We start from the raw sequence: 14,318 nt of genomic DNA on the forward strand, positions 1-14,318 counted from the left end.
GTGGTAGAAGTAGTCAGTCCAGTGGTAGATGTAGTCAGTCCAATGGTAGATGTAGTCAGTCCAATGGTAGATGTAGTCAGTTCAGTGGTAGAAGTGGTCAGTCCAGACGTAGATGTAGTCAGTCCAGTGGTAGAAGTAGTCAGTTCAGTGGTAGATGTAGTCAGTTCAGTGGTAGAAATGGTCAGTTCAGTGGTAGATGTAGTCAGTTCAGTGGTAGAAATGGTCAGTTCAGTGGTAGATGTAGTCAGTCCAGTGGTAGAAGTAGTCAGTCCAATGGTAGAAGTGGTCAGTCCAGTGGTAGATGTAGTCAGTCCAATGGTAGATGTAGTCAGTCCAGTGGTAGATGTAGTCAGTCCAATGGTAGATGTAGTCAGTCCAGTGGTAGATGTAGTCAGTCCAATGGTAGATGTAGTCAGTCCAATGGTAGATGTAGTCAGTTCAGTTGTAGAAGTGGTCAGTCCAGACGTAGATGTAGTCAGTCCAGTGGTAGAAGTAGTCAGTTCAGTGGTAGAAGTAGTCAGTCCAGTGGTAGAAGTAGTCAGTTCAGTGGTAGAAGTAGTCAGTCCAGTGGTAGAAATGGTCAGTTCAGTGGTAGAAGTAGTCAGTTCAGTGGTAGAAGTAGTCAGTTCAGTGGTAGAAGTAGTCAGTTCAGTGGTAGAAGTAGTCAGTTCAGTGGTAGATGTAGTCAGTTCAGTGGTAGAAGTAGTCAGTCCAATGGTAGAAGTAGTCAGTTCAGTGGTAGAAATGGTCAGTCCAGTGGTAGAAGTAGTCAGTCCAGTGGTAGAAGTAGTCAGTTCAGTGGTAGAAGTAGTCAGTTCAGTGGTAGATGTAGTCAGTCCAGTGGTAGATGTAGTCAGTCCAGTGGTAGAAGTAGTCAGTCCAGTGGTAGAAGTGGTCAGTCCAGTGGTAGATGTAGTCAGTCCAGTGGTAGAAGTAGTCAGTCCAGTGGTAGAAGTAGTCAGCCCAGTGGTAGAAGTAGTCAGTTCAGTGGTAGAAGTAGTCAGTCCAGTGGTAGAAGTAGTCAGTTCAGTGGTAGAAGTAGTCAGTCCAGTGGTAGAAATGGTCAGTTCAGTGGTAGAAGTAGTCAGTTCAGTGGTAGAAGTAGTCAGTTCAGTGGTAGATGTAGTCAGTTCAGTGGTAGAAGTAGTCAGTTCAGTGGTAGAAGTAGTCAGTTCAGTGGTAGAAGTAGTCAGTCCAGTGGTAGAAGTAGTCAGTTCAGTGGTAGAAGTAGTCAGTCCAGTGGTAGAAATGGTCAGTTCAGTGGTAGAAGTAGTCAGTTCAGTGGTAGAAGTAGTCAGTTCAGTGGTAGAAGTAGTCAGTCCAATGGTAGAAGTAGTCAGTTCAGTGGTAGATGTAGTCAGTCCAGTGGTAGAAATGGTCAGTCCAGTGGTAGATGTAGTCAGTCCAGTGGTAGAAGTAGTCAGTCCAGTGGTAGATGTAGTCAGTCCAGTGGTAGAAATGGTCAGTCCAGTGGTAGATGTAGTCAGTTCAGTGGTAGATGTAGTCAGTCCAGTGGTAGATGTAGTCATGGGGACAAAACTAATAAACATTGAGCACCCGCTGGCATAAATGTAGATGGGCGGCATAGCTCGGTTGGTAGAGTGGCCGTGCCAGCAACTTGAGGGTTGCAGGTTCAATCCCCACTTGCACCATCCTAGTCACTGCCGTTGTGTCCTTGGGCAAGACACTTGACCCACCTGCTCCCAGTGCCACCCACACTGCTTTAAATGTAACTTAGATATTGGCTTTCACTATGTCAGAGGTGTCCAAAGTGCATCATTTTTTAACGGCCCTAAGCGCATTTAAAAAAAAAAGATAAAAAAAATAAAATAAAAAATGAAAAAGTGGCATAAAGAGGTGAAATGTAACAGGAACATGTTGCAATGTTTACTTTAATGACACAAAGCTGCCATGCAGGCTGTTTCTTTCTTCCAAAAAATAATAATTAATCAAAATCAATGTCACATTAAATATTCCACTTTGAGATATTTTGGTGGGAAAGTGTTGTTTATTTTGTGTTTGCCATATAAAAAACAAAGTTGTTTTTTTTCTAAAGAAGGGCCTAATAAGAACAAACAAAAAACATAAACAACAATGAAAGTTATAATTGACAGATGGATCTGAAGTTGATCTCAAGACGATTGTGTTTAAACAGTAAAAAAAAAAAAAAAAAAAAAAAGGCAGTTTATTTTTAATGAGTAGGACCCTTTTGGATCCCCAATAATTTTAGTGTGATTTTCTTTTGTGTCATTGCTAAAAAAATAATAAAAAAAGGAAATCAATGGTGTTATGTGTTGACATTTGTAAGGCTCCAATTATTCTATAATCTCAAATATTCCACTTTAAAATTCTATTAGGGGAAACTATTGCATATTTTGTGTTTTTTTTTCTATAAGTGAAGTGAATTATATTTATATAGCGCTTTTCTCAAGTGACTCAAAGCGCTTTTTTTACATAGTGAAACCCAATATCTAAGTTCCATTTAAAGCAGTGTGGGTGGCACTGGGAGCAGGTGGGTAAAGTGTCTTGCCCAAGGACACAGCGGCAGTAACTAGGATGGCACAAGCGGGAATCGAACCTGCAACCCTCAAGTTGCTGGCCACTCTACCAACCCAGCTATGCCGCCAAACAAAACAGGGTTTTTTTGACAAAAAGGGCATACAACTTAAATCTTTAAAAACGTTATATTGACATATAGACCTAATGTTGGTCTAGACCAGGGGTGCCCATTACGTGGATGGCGAGCTACCAGTCGACCGCGGGGGGTGTGTCAGTCCATCTCCAGCCAGGCTTTTAAAAAAAATAGACCTAAAAATGAGTGATCATCAATCTTCACCAAGACGTCACTTAAATGACATTCACGGTACCGGAGGGTCTTGTGAGATGACGCTGGCTGCTGCAAGATCATTATTATGAAAATATGACCGAGAGGAAGGCCAGAAACACTTTTTATTTCAACAGACTCTCGCGCCGTACCTTCCGTCAAAACTCTAAAGGCCGACTGCACATTTCCTATCTTCACAATAAAAGCCCTGCTTCATGCTGCCTGCGCTAACTAAATACAGAGTCTCAGAAAACTGGCGTGCACAAGCGATCCCTCAGAAAGCTGGCGTGCACATCACTTGTGCACGCCAGCTTTCCGAGACTCTTATTTTGTTAGCGCAGGCAGCATGAAGCAGGGCTTTTATTGTGAAGATAGGAAATGTGCAGTCGGCCTTTAGAGTTTTGACGGAAGGGACGGCGCGAAAGTCTGTTGAAATAAAAAGTGTTTCTCGTCTTCCTCTCTGTCATTTTTTCATAATAATGAACTGGCAGCAGCCAGCGTCATCTCACAAGACCCTCGGGTGCCGTGAATGTCAATCAAGCAAGCTATGGAAATGGCCGCCAATGTTTTTCTTGTAAAGTGTATGGAAGCTGGATGAATTAGATGCCAAAAACCAACCACTTTCATGTGGTATTGTACAGAAAGGACAACTTTTTTTTTCTCCTCCATTTGAAAATGTGGGCGTTATCATCATTGCTGTCTGATTCCAATCAATGCAAGTCATCAGAATCAGGTAATACACCAACTTATATTCTTGTCTTTGTGAAAGAAAGACATCTATATGTGTTACACATGCTTGTATTATCATTAAACACATTTAACTTGTTTACAAAAATGTCTCTTTCATAAATAAATAAATATAAATGATATATATAAATGAGGTAGATCGAGTTGGTCAATTGAAAAGTAGCTCGCCTGCAGAAAAAGTGTGGGCACCCCTGGTCTAGACATTTAAACTTTGAATAATAATAATACAAAATAATGACACATTTTAAATATTTTTTGGAGCAAAATCCTTTGGGGTCCCTGGGATCAAGCTGAGATAGGTGCCAGCGCCCCCCGCCACCCCAAAAGGGAATAAGCGGATGAAAATGGATGGATGGATGGATGGATGGGATCAAGCCTGAGTGGAGGCCTAAATGTATATTTTCACACTTGTATTGGTTTTTGAAATAAAAACATCAAAATGGCCCCAGCTTGCTTTGATTTTTCAGTGTGCGGCCCTCAGTGTCAAAAGTTTGGACACCCCTGCACAATGTAAAGCAGTGGTCCCCAACCACCGGGCCGCAGAATAATTTTTTATTAAAAAAAAAAGAAAAAAAGTTTTATTTTTATGAAATCAACATAAAAAACACAATATCCACTTACAATTAGTGCACCAACCACAAAAACCTCCCTTTTTCATGACAAAGAAGAAAAGAAAAAAAAAAAAAAGGACACCCCCCCGGGCCGCGGGACAAATTATTAAGCGTTGACCAGTCCGCGGATAAAAAAAGGTTGGGGACCACTGATGTAAAGTGTTTGAGTCGCTAGAGAAAAGCGCTATATAAATAGCATTGACTATGAAGTGCGTACTTGTGCTTGCAGGCGGGTCTGACGGTGCGTGCCGTGCAGAAGTACCTGCTGGGCACCAACATGAGTCTCTTCACCTCAGAACACGCCGACGCCCAGCCTTGTCCCTCCGACCCACCGGGGGGCACCGGCGAGTCCACGGAAGCTTACCAGAACCCGCCGTTTACAGCAGAGAACAACACAGCCCCGACGTACCAGGTTCCCATTTATTAGCCGGGGTCAAGACTAGGAAAAGCCCCCCCCCCCCTCGTCACTTTTTAAACCATGTCAGCAAATATGTTCTCTCCTCCTCTTCTTGTCGACCTCAACATTCCAGCTCTTTCTGCACTTTTCTACACTTGCCTTCACGCAGGGGACATTCCTCGATGGAAAGGTCGGAGAGAAAACGAGGAGATCATAGGAGATGAGGCGCTATTCCGACACATACCACACTTTCACTTTCACTTTCGTTCTGTCCTTGCAGTCGAACAGAGATCACTCGTATCGATTGGTTCCGCATGTAGCAACTCAAGTGCCATACTGTACTCTACTGGAAGTACTCTACTGGAAGTACTCTACTGTAAGTACTCTACTGTAAGTACTCTATTGTAAGTACTCTACTGTACGTACTCTACTGTACGTACTCTACTGTACGTGCTCTACTGTAAGTACTCTACTGTAAGTACTCTACTGTACGTACTCTACTGTACGTACTCTACTGTACGTACTCTACTGTACGTACTCTACTGTACGTACTCTACTGTAAGTACTCTACTGTAAGTACTCTACTGTACGTACTCTACTGTACGTACTCTACTGTAAGTACTCTACTGTAAGTACTCTACTGGAAGTACTCTACTGTAAGTACTCTATTGTAAGTACTGTACTCTACTGTAAGTACTCTACTGTAAGTACTTTACTGTAAGTGACTTCATCGTGCAAACATAGTCTGTGGTGGCAAGTGTGAGATCCTGCTGTCACTGTCCTGCAGGGGCTTGCACTGCACTGCAGGGGAGCCACACTTGCTGTGGATAAAGAAAGTGAAAGCAAGACTGTTAGCAGCAGCTTGTTGGGGAAAAAAATACAACTAAACCAAAAATTAAAAGAAAATGTCATAAAAACAATAAATTGGCATAAAACCATGGAATTAATATGTTGGAGGAAATGTATCAAATACAAAATGTTTACAGTATTTATTTATTTTTTGAAATATTTATTCTCCCAGACAAATCTTCTTCTTTTAGTTGAATTGTGTTAATTACAATTCTCTTATTACATTTATTATTGGCATCATTATTATGTCTCTATGGATCTACTTTATATTTACTTTATATTTTCCCTATTATGTGTTGATTAATGCATTATAAAAATACATTATTAAAGTATTTTATTATTATTTGTAATACATAATTTTTATTACGTCTAAATCAATGTGTTGATTCATACATAAAAGCATCCTTAATAATAATAATAATGTATTTTTATTCAATAGTCATACTATTACCATTATTACAAGTAATATTAAAATAAATATATTAATGACGTATTTTTATTATGTATGAATCAGCACACAAAAACTATATTATAATTCATTAATAATATAAAATAAATGATCATTTAAAACTTATTCATATTTAGTATAATATTACTCGTAATAACAGAAATGATTGAAGAATACATAATACATGATCAATAATGTACTATTAATGTATTTATTACAATATGACTTGTAACAATAATAATTATCACGTCATAGAATAATAAAAATACATTATTAATAAAGTAGTATTATTATAATTAATACATAAAGATGCAATATTATTACTTGTAATAGTAATTATTACAAGTCATAATAAATACAATATTAGTAGCAATGTATTTATATTATGTATTAATCAACACAAGTAATAACTCATTAATACTGAAAAATTCCTTATTAAAAATGTATATTTATTGTGTATTAATCAACACATGTTGGTGGAAATATACATTATTATTATTATTTTATAAACTATTCCTTACTCTAATTTCACTTGTACTAATAACAGTAATTATTACAAATAATATAAATAAAAAGTGCTGGAGTAAATCTATTCTTATTTATACATATAATTATTTTTTAAATAATATACCATTATTAATCATGTATTTGCAGTTAACATAAATATATATTTTAATAATATAAATGAAATTATTTACAAAAATGAACAATACAATCAACACATTTGGGAAATATCATCAAATATCTCTTTTAGGTTTTCTTCTTAATTAAAATGTGCAAGTTTTACAGTAACAACAAATAAAAGATGGAAATATTAGGAGGGGGCGTTCACTTCCTGTATCCACTCCACCTCGCTCCTGTCTCACCTACACACTATGTCCCGTCTCACATACACACTATGTCCCGTCTCACCTACACACTCGCTCCCGTCTCACCTACACGCTCGGTCCCGTCTCACCTACACGCTCGGTCCCGTCTCACCTACACGCTCTGTCCCGTCTCACCTACACACTCTGTCCCGTCTCACCTACACGCTCTGTCCCGTCTCACCTACACGCTCGCTCCCGTCTCACCTACACGCTCGGTCCCGTCTCACCTACACGCTCGGTCCCGTCTCACCTACACGCTCTGTCCCGTCTCACCTACACGCTCTGTCCCGTCTCACCTACACGCTCTGTCCCGTCTCACCTACACGCTCGCTCCCGTCTCACCTACACGCTCTGTCCCGTCTCACCTACACGCTCGGTCCCGTCTCACCTACACGCTCGGTCCCGTCTCACCTACACGCTCGCTCCCGTCTCACCTACACGCTCGGTCCCGTCTCACCTACACGCTATGTCCCGTCTCACCTACACACTCGCTCCCGTCTCACATACATACTATGTCCCGTCTCACATACATACTATGTCCCGTCTCACCTACACGCTCGGTCCCGTCTCACATACACGCTCGCTCCCGTCTCACATACACGCTCGCTCCCGTCTCACATACACGCTCGCTCCCGTCTCACATACACACTCGCTCCCGTCTCACATACACACTCGCTCCCGTCTCACATACACACTCGCTCCCGTCTCACATACACACTCGCTCCCGTCTCACATACACACTATGTCCCGTCTCACATACACACTATGTCCCGTCTCACATACACGCTCGCTCCCGTCTCACATACACACTATGTCCCGTCTCACATACACACTATGTCCCGTCTCACATACACACTATGTCCCGTCTCACATACACACTATGTCCCGTCTCACATACACACTCGGTCCCGTCTCACATACACGCTCGGTCCCGTCTCACATACACGCTCGGTCCCGTCTCACATACACGCTCGGTCCCGTCTCACATACACGCTCGGTCCCGTCTCACATACACGCTCGCTTCCGTCTCACATACACACTATGTCCCGTCTCACATACACACTATGTCCCGTCTCACATACACACTATGTCCCGTCTCACATACACGCTCGCTCCCGTCTCACATACACGCTCGCTCCCGTCTCACATACACGCTCGCTCCCGTCTCACATACACGCTCGCTCCCGTCTCACCTACACGCTCGCTCCCGTCTCACCTACACGCTCGCTCCCGTCTCACATACACACTATGTCCCGTCTCACATACACACTCGCTCCCGTCTCACATACACACTATGTCCCGTCTCACATACACGCTCGCTCCCGTCTCACATACACGCTCGGTCCCGTCTCACATACACGCTCGGTCCCGTCTCACATACACGCTCGCTTCCGTCTCACATACACACTATGTCCCGTCTCACATACACACTATGTCCCGTCTCACATACACACTATGTCCCGTCTCACATACACGCTCGCTCCCGTCTCACCTACACGCTCGCTCCCGTCTCACATACACACTATGTCCCGTCTCACATACACACTCGGTCCCGTCTCACATACACACTATGTCCCGTCTCACCTACACGCTTGCTCCCGTCTCACCTACACACCCGCTCCCGTCTCACCTACACACCCGGTCCCGTCTCACCTACACACTCGGTCCCGTCTCACCTACACACTCGGTCCCGTCTCACCTACACACTCGGTCCCGTCTCACATACACACTCGGTCCCGTCTCACCTACACACTCGGTCCCGTCTCACCTACACTCGGCTTTGAATGGTACTCCAACATCTCAGGCATTTTTCATCCACTTCAGCTTTAATATTTATGTTCCTCATGGATGTAGCTCTGAATCAAAAGCAGAATAAAACCCAAATGTTTGACATTTCTGTAGCAGGGAATGTACACTATATTGACAAAAGTATTTGGCCACCTGCCTCGACTCACATATGAACTTGAAGTGCCATCCCATTCCTAACCCATAGGGTTCAATATGACACCTTTTGCAGCTATTAAAGCTTCAGTTCTCCTGGGAAGGCTGTCCACAAGGTTGCAGAGTGTGTTTATAGCAATTTTCCACCATTCTTCCAAAAGCGCATTGGTGAGGTCACAGACTGATGTTGGTGAAGAAGGCCTGGCTCTCAGTCTCTGTTCTAATTCATCCCAAAGGTGTTCTATCAGGTTCAGGTCAGGACTCTGTGCAGACCAGTCAAGTTCATCCACACCAGACTGTCATCCATGTCCTTATGGACCTTGCTTTGTGCACTGGTGCACAGTCATGTTGGAAGAAGGGGCCCGCTCCAAAATGTTCCCACAAGGTTGAGAGCATGGAATTGTCTAATATGTTTTGGTATCCTGGAGCATTCAAAGTTCCTTTCACTGGAAGCCCAACTCCTGAAAAACCAACCCCACACCATAATTCCTCCTCCACCAAATTTCACACTCGGCACAATGCAGTCCAAAATGCAGCGTTCCCCTGGCAACCTCCAAACCCAGACTGGTCCATCAGATTGCCAGATGGAAAAGTGTGATTCATCAGTCCAGAGAAGGCGTCTCCACTGCTCTAGAGTCCAGTGGTGATGTCCTTTACACCACTGCATCCCACGCTTTGCTTGGACTTGGTGATGTATGGCTTAGATGCATCTGATCAGCCATGGAAAGCCATTCCATGAAGCTCTCTGTGTCCTGTACGTGGGCTAATTGGAAGGTGACATGAAGTCTGGAGCTGTGTAGCAAGTGACTGTGCAGAAAGTCTTTGCACTATGCTGACCTCTCTGTCAGTTTACCTGGCCTACCACTTGCTGGCTGAGTTGCTGTTGTTCCCAAACTCTTTACTTTTCTTAGAATAAAGTTGACTTTGGAATAATTTAGGAGTGAGGAAATTTTAACCACTGGATTTGTGGCACAGGTGGCATCCTGTGACAGTTCCACGCTGGAAATCACTGAGAGCGGCCCATTCTGTAGCAACAGTCTCCATGCCCAAGTGCTTGATTTGATACACCGGGCCAAGTGATTAGGACTCCTGATTGTCATCATTTGGATGGCTGGCTAAGTACTTTTGGTAATATAGTGTACTTTGAGACAGATGTCTTCATGTTTACTTTCTAGAAGCTGCCAAACTGCCCGATGTACTTGTTTATATTCCACAGTGCTGTTTGTTGTGCTCCAATCACTTCAATGCCTGACTGTTGCCACGGCAACGAGGCAAGTACGTTGTGGATGTGAGTGTTTGTCACGTGGTTACAGTCATTCCAGAACTGTTGGATTTTGTTTTGAATGCCAAATTTTTGATCATTTTTCCTTTAAAGAGAGATATATATCTTTTTGTTGGTTGTGAAAACAATATAAATGCAATTTCCCTTATCGGCCTGTGGTTGACTCGGCCTGTAATTCCCCGTGTGGCGCCCTCTGCTGAAGTGAGCTGACACTGATAAAAGCCAGGGGACAACTTGTATATTCCAAAAAAATAAAATAAAAAATAAAATGCATGACATTAAACCGTACGAGTCATCGGGAATGAAGTGAGAGTCAAAAGCCATCCAATCAGCAAAAGTGTTGTCATTTTTCTAACAACCACGTGACTAAATAGTGCTGACACTGCACCTGCATGATGTTGACGCGCAAAAAAAACTATTATTCCCTTTCCTTGATGAACACAGAGTCAAGTATTTGAGAGTTGAAGTGTTATTTCTTGTTACAAATGTCTAATAACTGCCAACTAAACGCATGTTTGTGTTGATTGGCAGACATTTAGCTGACAGAATGTCAACTTGCAGTGGGTCTGGTCTTCATTATTGCCTCATCCCTGCTCACTTCTAGCCTGATGAGTGCGGAGGAGACAGAGATGCCACCTAGTGGTTGCTTGAGCACACTGACGCAAAAAAGTGTACATAAACTTATAAAGAACATGTCATGGTTGTCTTGTGTTTCCAATCATTTCTACAACTCCTATTTTGTTGTGATGTAGTGATTAGAGCACAGAACTTTCCTCCAAACCACCATGCATGACGGTAGGCCTGGTGCTCCTGGGATTAAAAGGCCTCCAAACGGACATCACATGGACAAAGATAAGACCCTCTGGAGGAAAATTCTGTGGTCATATGAAACAAAAGTGAGCTGTTTGGCCACAATACCCAGCAATATGTTTGGAGGAGAAAGGTGAGGCCTTTAATCCCAGGAACACCAGACCTACTGTCAAGCATGGTGGTGTGGACAAAAGGCAAGACCTTCTGGAGGGAAATTCTTTGCTCCAATCACTATCACAAAAAAATAAGACTTGTAGAAATGATCGGAAACTCCAGACAGCCATGACATGATGTTCTTTACAAGTTTAAGTAGCGCTTTTCTCTAGTGACTCAACACGATTTACATAGTGAAAGCCACGACCTAAGTTCGGGGGTGGTAGAGTGCCTGGCTCAAGGACACGACGACAGGAGGCGGGGATCAAACCTGGTACCCTCAAGTTGCTTCAGGCACAGACAGGATTCTCACAAGAGTGAGGGAGAAAAGACAACCTGACATGAGTGTAACTGTGGAGAGTCAAGTGTTAGTGGTCGTGATGGATGACATAAATCATTCCAAGGTGGTGTGTGTGTGTGTGTTGTGCAGATGTTACTGGACGTGTGTGTGTGATGATTTATATCCACCGTCTGGATTGTCCTGTGCTGCTTGAAAAAAAAGACATATTAGGAGTAATAGTGCTCTAAAATAAATAAAGTCTGTAGTTTGGACTGAGACAATAAAAGTGCTGATAGTCATTCTTTGCATGGATGTTACGTTTGTTGTCCCTCACACACAAACTCATGGTTGGAATGAAAAGCTCTTAAAACAGTGGATTTTATTATTTTTATTTATTTTTTTTTGGCGCCGCCCATTTATTGTAGAGTATGTCTGACTTGTGTGTAAAAGATACTAATAAAGGAGAAGAAATGCTGTCTGTCACCGCCTATTTCCTGCAAGTCACTCCTAAATCCTCTCATATCGACACCGGGGTCGTCAAAGTACTTTTAGATGGGGGCCACATGGAGAAAAATCCACTCCTGTAGTGGAAAATGTCTCCAAACTAAATGCATCAGGAGGAGAGGTCGAGTCACCTGAACATAGGACAGTTATATACCTTGTTGTACTACAATCAGGCCATCATGGAGTCTATAAAAAAGAAGGGAAGACCAAGCCTGGTGTGAGCTCTTATTAATATCTTCATGAGGGTCCACCATCTTTTGTCTTTGAAGACATTGTCTGTGTGAACATATTGATTCAATCCAACTTTGTACTATCTGATTGTGACTAATTAAAACTGTTCTAACAAACTCTATTTTTCCTGTTTAAGATTCAGACTTTTCGCCCACATAAAATTGGCGTCAGGAACAGGATGAAGGCCCGGGTTAAATCCCCGACATTTCTACCACACGCCCAAGTGGGCCAGACTGGTCAAATCACGGCAGGATAACTTAAAAATAAAGACAACTTCATGTTGTTTTCTTTGTTTAAAAATAGAACAAGTAGATTCTGATATTGTACAAATCATTAGGTTATTAGGTTTTTTGTTTTTTTTTACAATTATGTTGCGGTTAATAGTTAATATACTTTTTGTGCTTATTTATATTTTCTGAAAAAAAAAATGACAGTATAGGGGCGGTATGGCTCGGTTGGTAGAGTGGCCGTGCCAGCAACTTGAGGGTTGCAGGTTCGATTCCCGCTTTCGCCATCCTAGTCACTACCGTTGTGTCCTTGGGCAAGACACTTTACCCACCTGCTCACAGTGCCACCCACACTGCTTTAAATGTAACTTAGATATTGGGTTTCACTATGTAAAGCGCTTTGAGTCACTAGAGAAAAGCGCTATATAAATATAATTCACTTCACATGATAATGTTCAGAAGTCCACTCATTGCTGTTAATCGTCCATCGATCAAGATAAAAAGTTTATACCAAAACCAAATTACAGAATGTTATCCATGTGGTTTGATCATTTTCCTGGACTGGGTCACTAACATGTGCTTTATTTTGTACATATGTAGCATCATCTACACAAAATTGCTATTGCGACATCTAGTGGACACATTTGGAACAACAGTTTCTTTCATTCAAACATTTCAGGTACATTTTTACACTTAAACTCATCCCGTGGGCCAGACAAAATTTGCTGAATAAATAATAATGACTTTAATGTAGGGCTTCACGGTGGCAGAGGGGTTAGTGCGTCTGCCTCACAATACGAAGGTCCTGCAGTCCTGGGTTCAATCCCAGGCTCGGGATCTTTCTGTGTGGAGTTTGCATGTTCTCCCCGTGAATGCGTGGGTTCCCTCCGGGTACTACGGCTTCCTCCCACTTCCAAAGACATGCACCTGGGGATAGGCCCCTCCCACCTCCAAAGACATGCACCTGGGGATAGGCCCCTCCCACCTCCAAAGACATGCACCTGGGGATAGGCCCCTCCCACTTCCAAAGACATGCACCTGGGGATAGGCCCCTCCCACCTCCAAAGACATGCACCTGGGGATAGGCCCCTCCCACCTCCAAAGACATGCACCTGGGGATAGGCCCCTCCCACCTCCAAAGACATGCACCTGGGGATAGGCCCCTCCCACCACCAAAGACATGCACCTGGAGATAGGCCCCTCCCACCACCAAAGACATGCACCTGGGGATAGGCCCCTCCCACCTCCAAAGACATGCACCTGGGGATAGGCCCCTCCCACCTCCAAAGACATGCAGCTGGGGATAGGCCCCTCCCACCTCCAAAGGCATGTACCAGGTGATAGGCCCCTCCCACCTCCAAAGACATGCACCTGGGGATAGGCCCCTCCCACCTCCAAAGACATGCACCTGGGGATAGGCCCCTCCCACCTCCAAAGACATGTACCTGGGGATAGGCCCCTCCCACCTCCAAAGACATGCACCTGGGGATAGGCCCCTCCCACCTCCAAAGACATGCACCTGGGGATAGGCCCCTCCCACCTCCAAAGACATGCACCTGGGGATAGGCCCCTCCCACCTCCAAAGACATGCACCTGGGGATAGGTTGATTGGCAACACTAAATGGTCCCTAGTGTGTGAATGTTGTCTGTCTATCTGTGTTGGCCCTGCGATGAGGTGGCGAATTGTCCAGGGTGTACGCCGCCTTCCGCAACCCCAAAATGGGAATAAGCGGTAGAAAATGGATGGATGGGTGTGGCGGGCCGGTAAACAATTAGCTGCGGGCCGCCAAGGGCCATCGGGCCTCACTTTGGACACCCCTGGCTTACATGAACAAACTACACACACAGATTTAAACTTTTTAACTGCGGGGGCGCTTTTGTTTTTGTGAGCTGTTCCATGAGCACATGTCATCTTTTTTACATCACACACTCATATATGGCCATTTTTGCAGCAGTGTGCATGTTGGGGTGATTCACTTGCAGTGTCAAATGTTTACATTTCTATCAGGGCAGGAAAAAACACAGGGGTCAGCAACCCGTGGCTCTAGAGCGCCCTCCTAGTGGCCCTAGAGCGCCCTCCTAGTGGCCCTAGAGCGCCCTCCTGGTGGCCCCAGAGGGCCCTCCTGGTGGCCCCAGAGGGCCCTC

The 14,318-nt window shown here is 43.7% G+C and overlaps 1 protein-coding gene across 1 annotated transcript in view; it reads left to right on the forward strand.

Annotated features, from left to right (window-relative positions):
- syngr3a (synaptogyrin 3a) overlaps window positions 1-11,689 on the forward strand; it is a 35,426-nt gene extending 23,737 nt beyond the window's left edge. Inside the window, exon 4 of the mRNA XM_061905144.1 lies at window positions 4,412-11,689. Within this exon, the coding sequence (XP_061761128.1) occupies window positions 4,412-4,609 (198 nt within the window). The 3' untranslated portion in view covers window positions 4,610-11,689. The remainder of the gene's footprint in view (window positions 1-4,411) is intronic.
- The last annotated feature ends 2,629 nt before the right edge of the window (window positions 11,690-14,318 follow it).

Source organism: Nerophis ophidion, linkage group LG07 (assembly GCF_033978795.1).
Source record: "Nerophis ophidion isolate RoL-2023_Sa linkage group LG07, RoL_Noph_v1.0, whole genome shotgun sequence".
Classification (NCBI taxonomy): domain Eukaryota; kingdom Metazoa; phylum Chordata; class Actinopteri; order Syngnathiformes; family Syngnathidae; genus Nerophis; species Nerophis ophidion.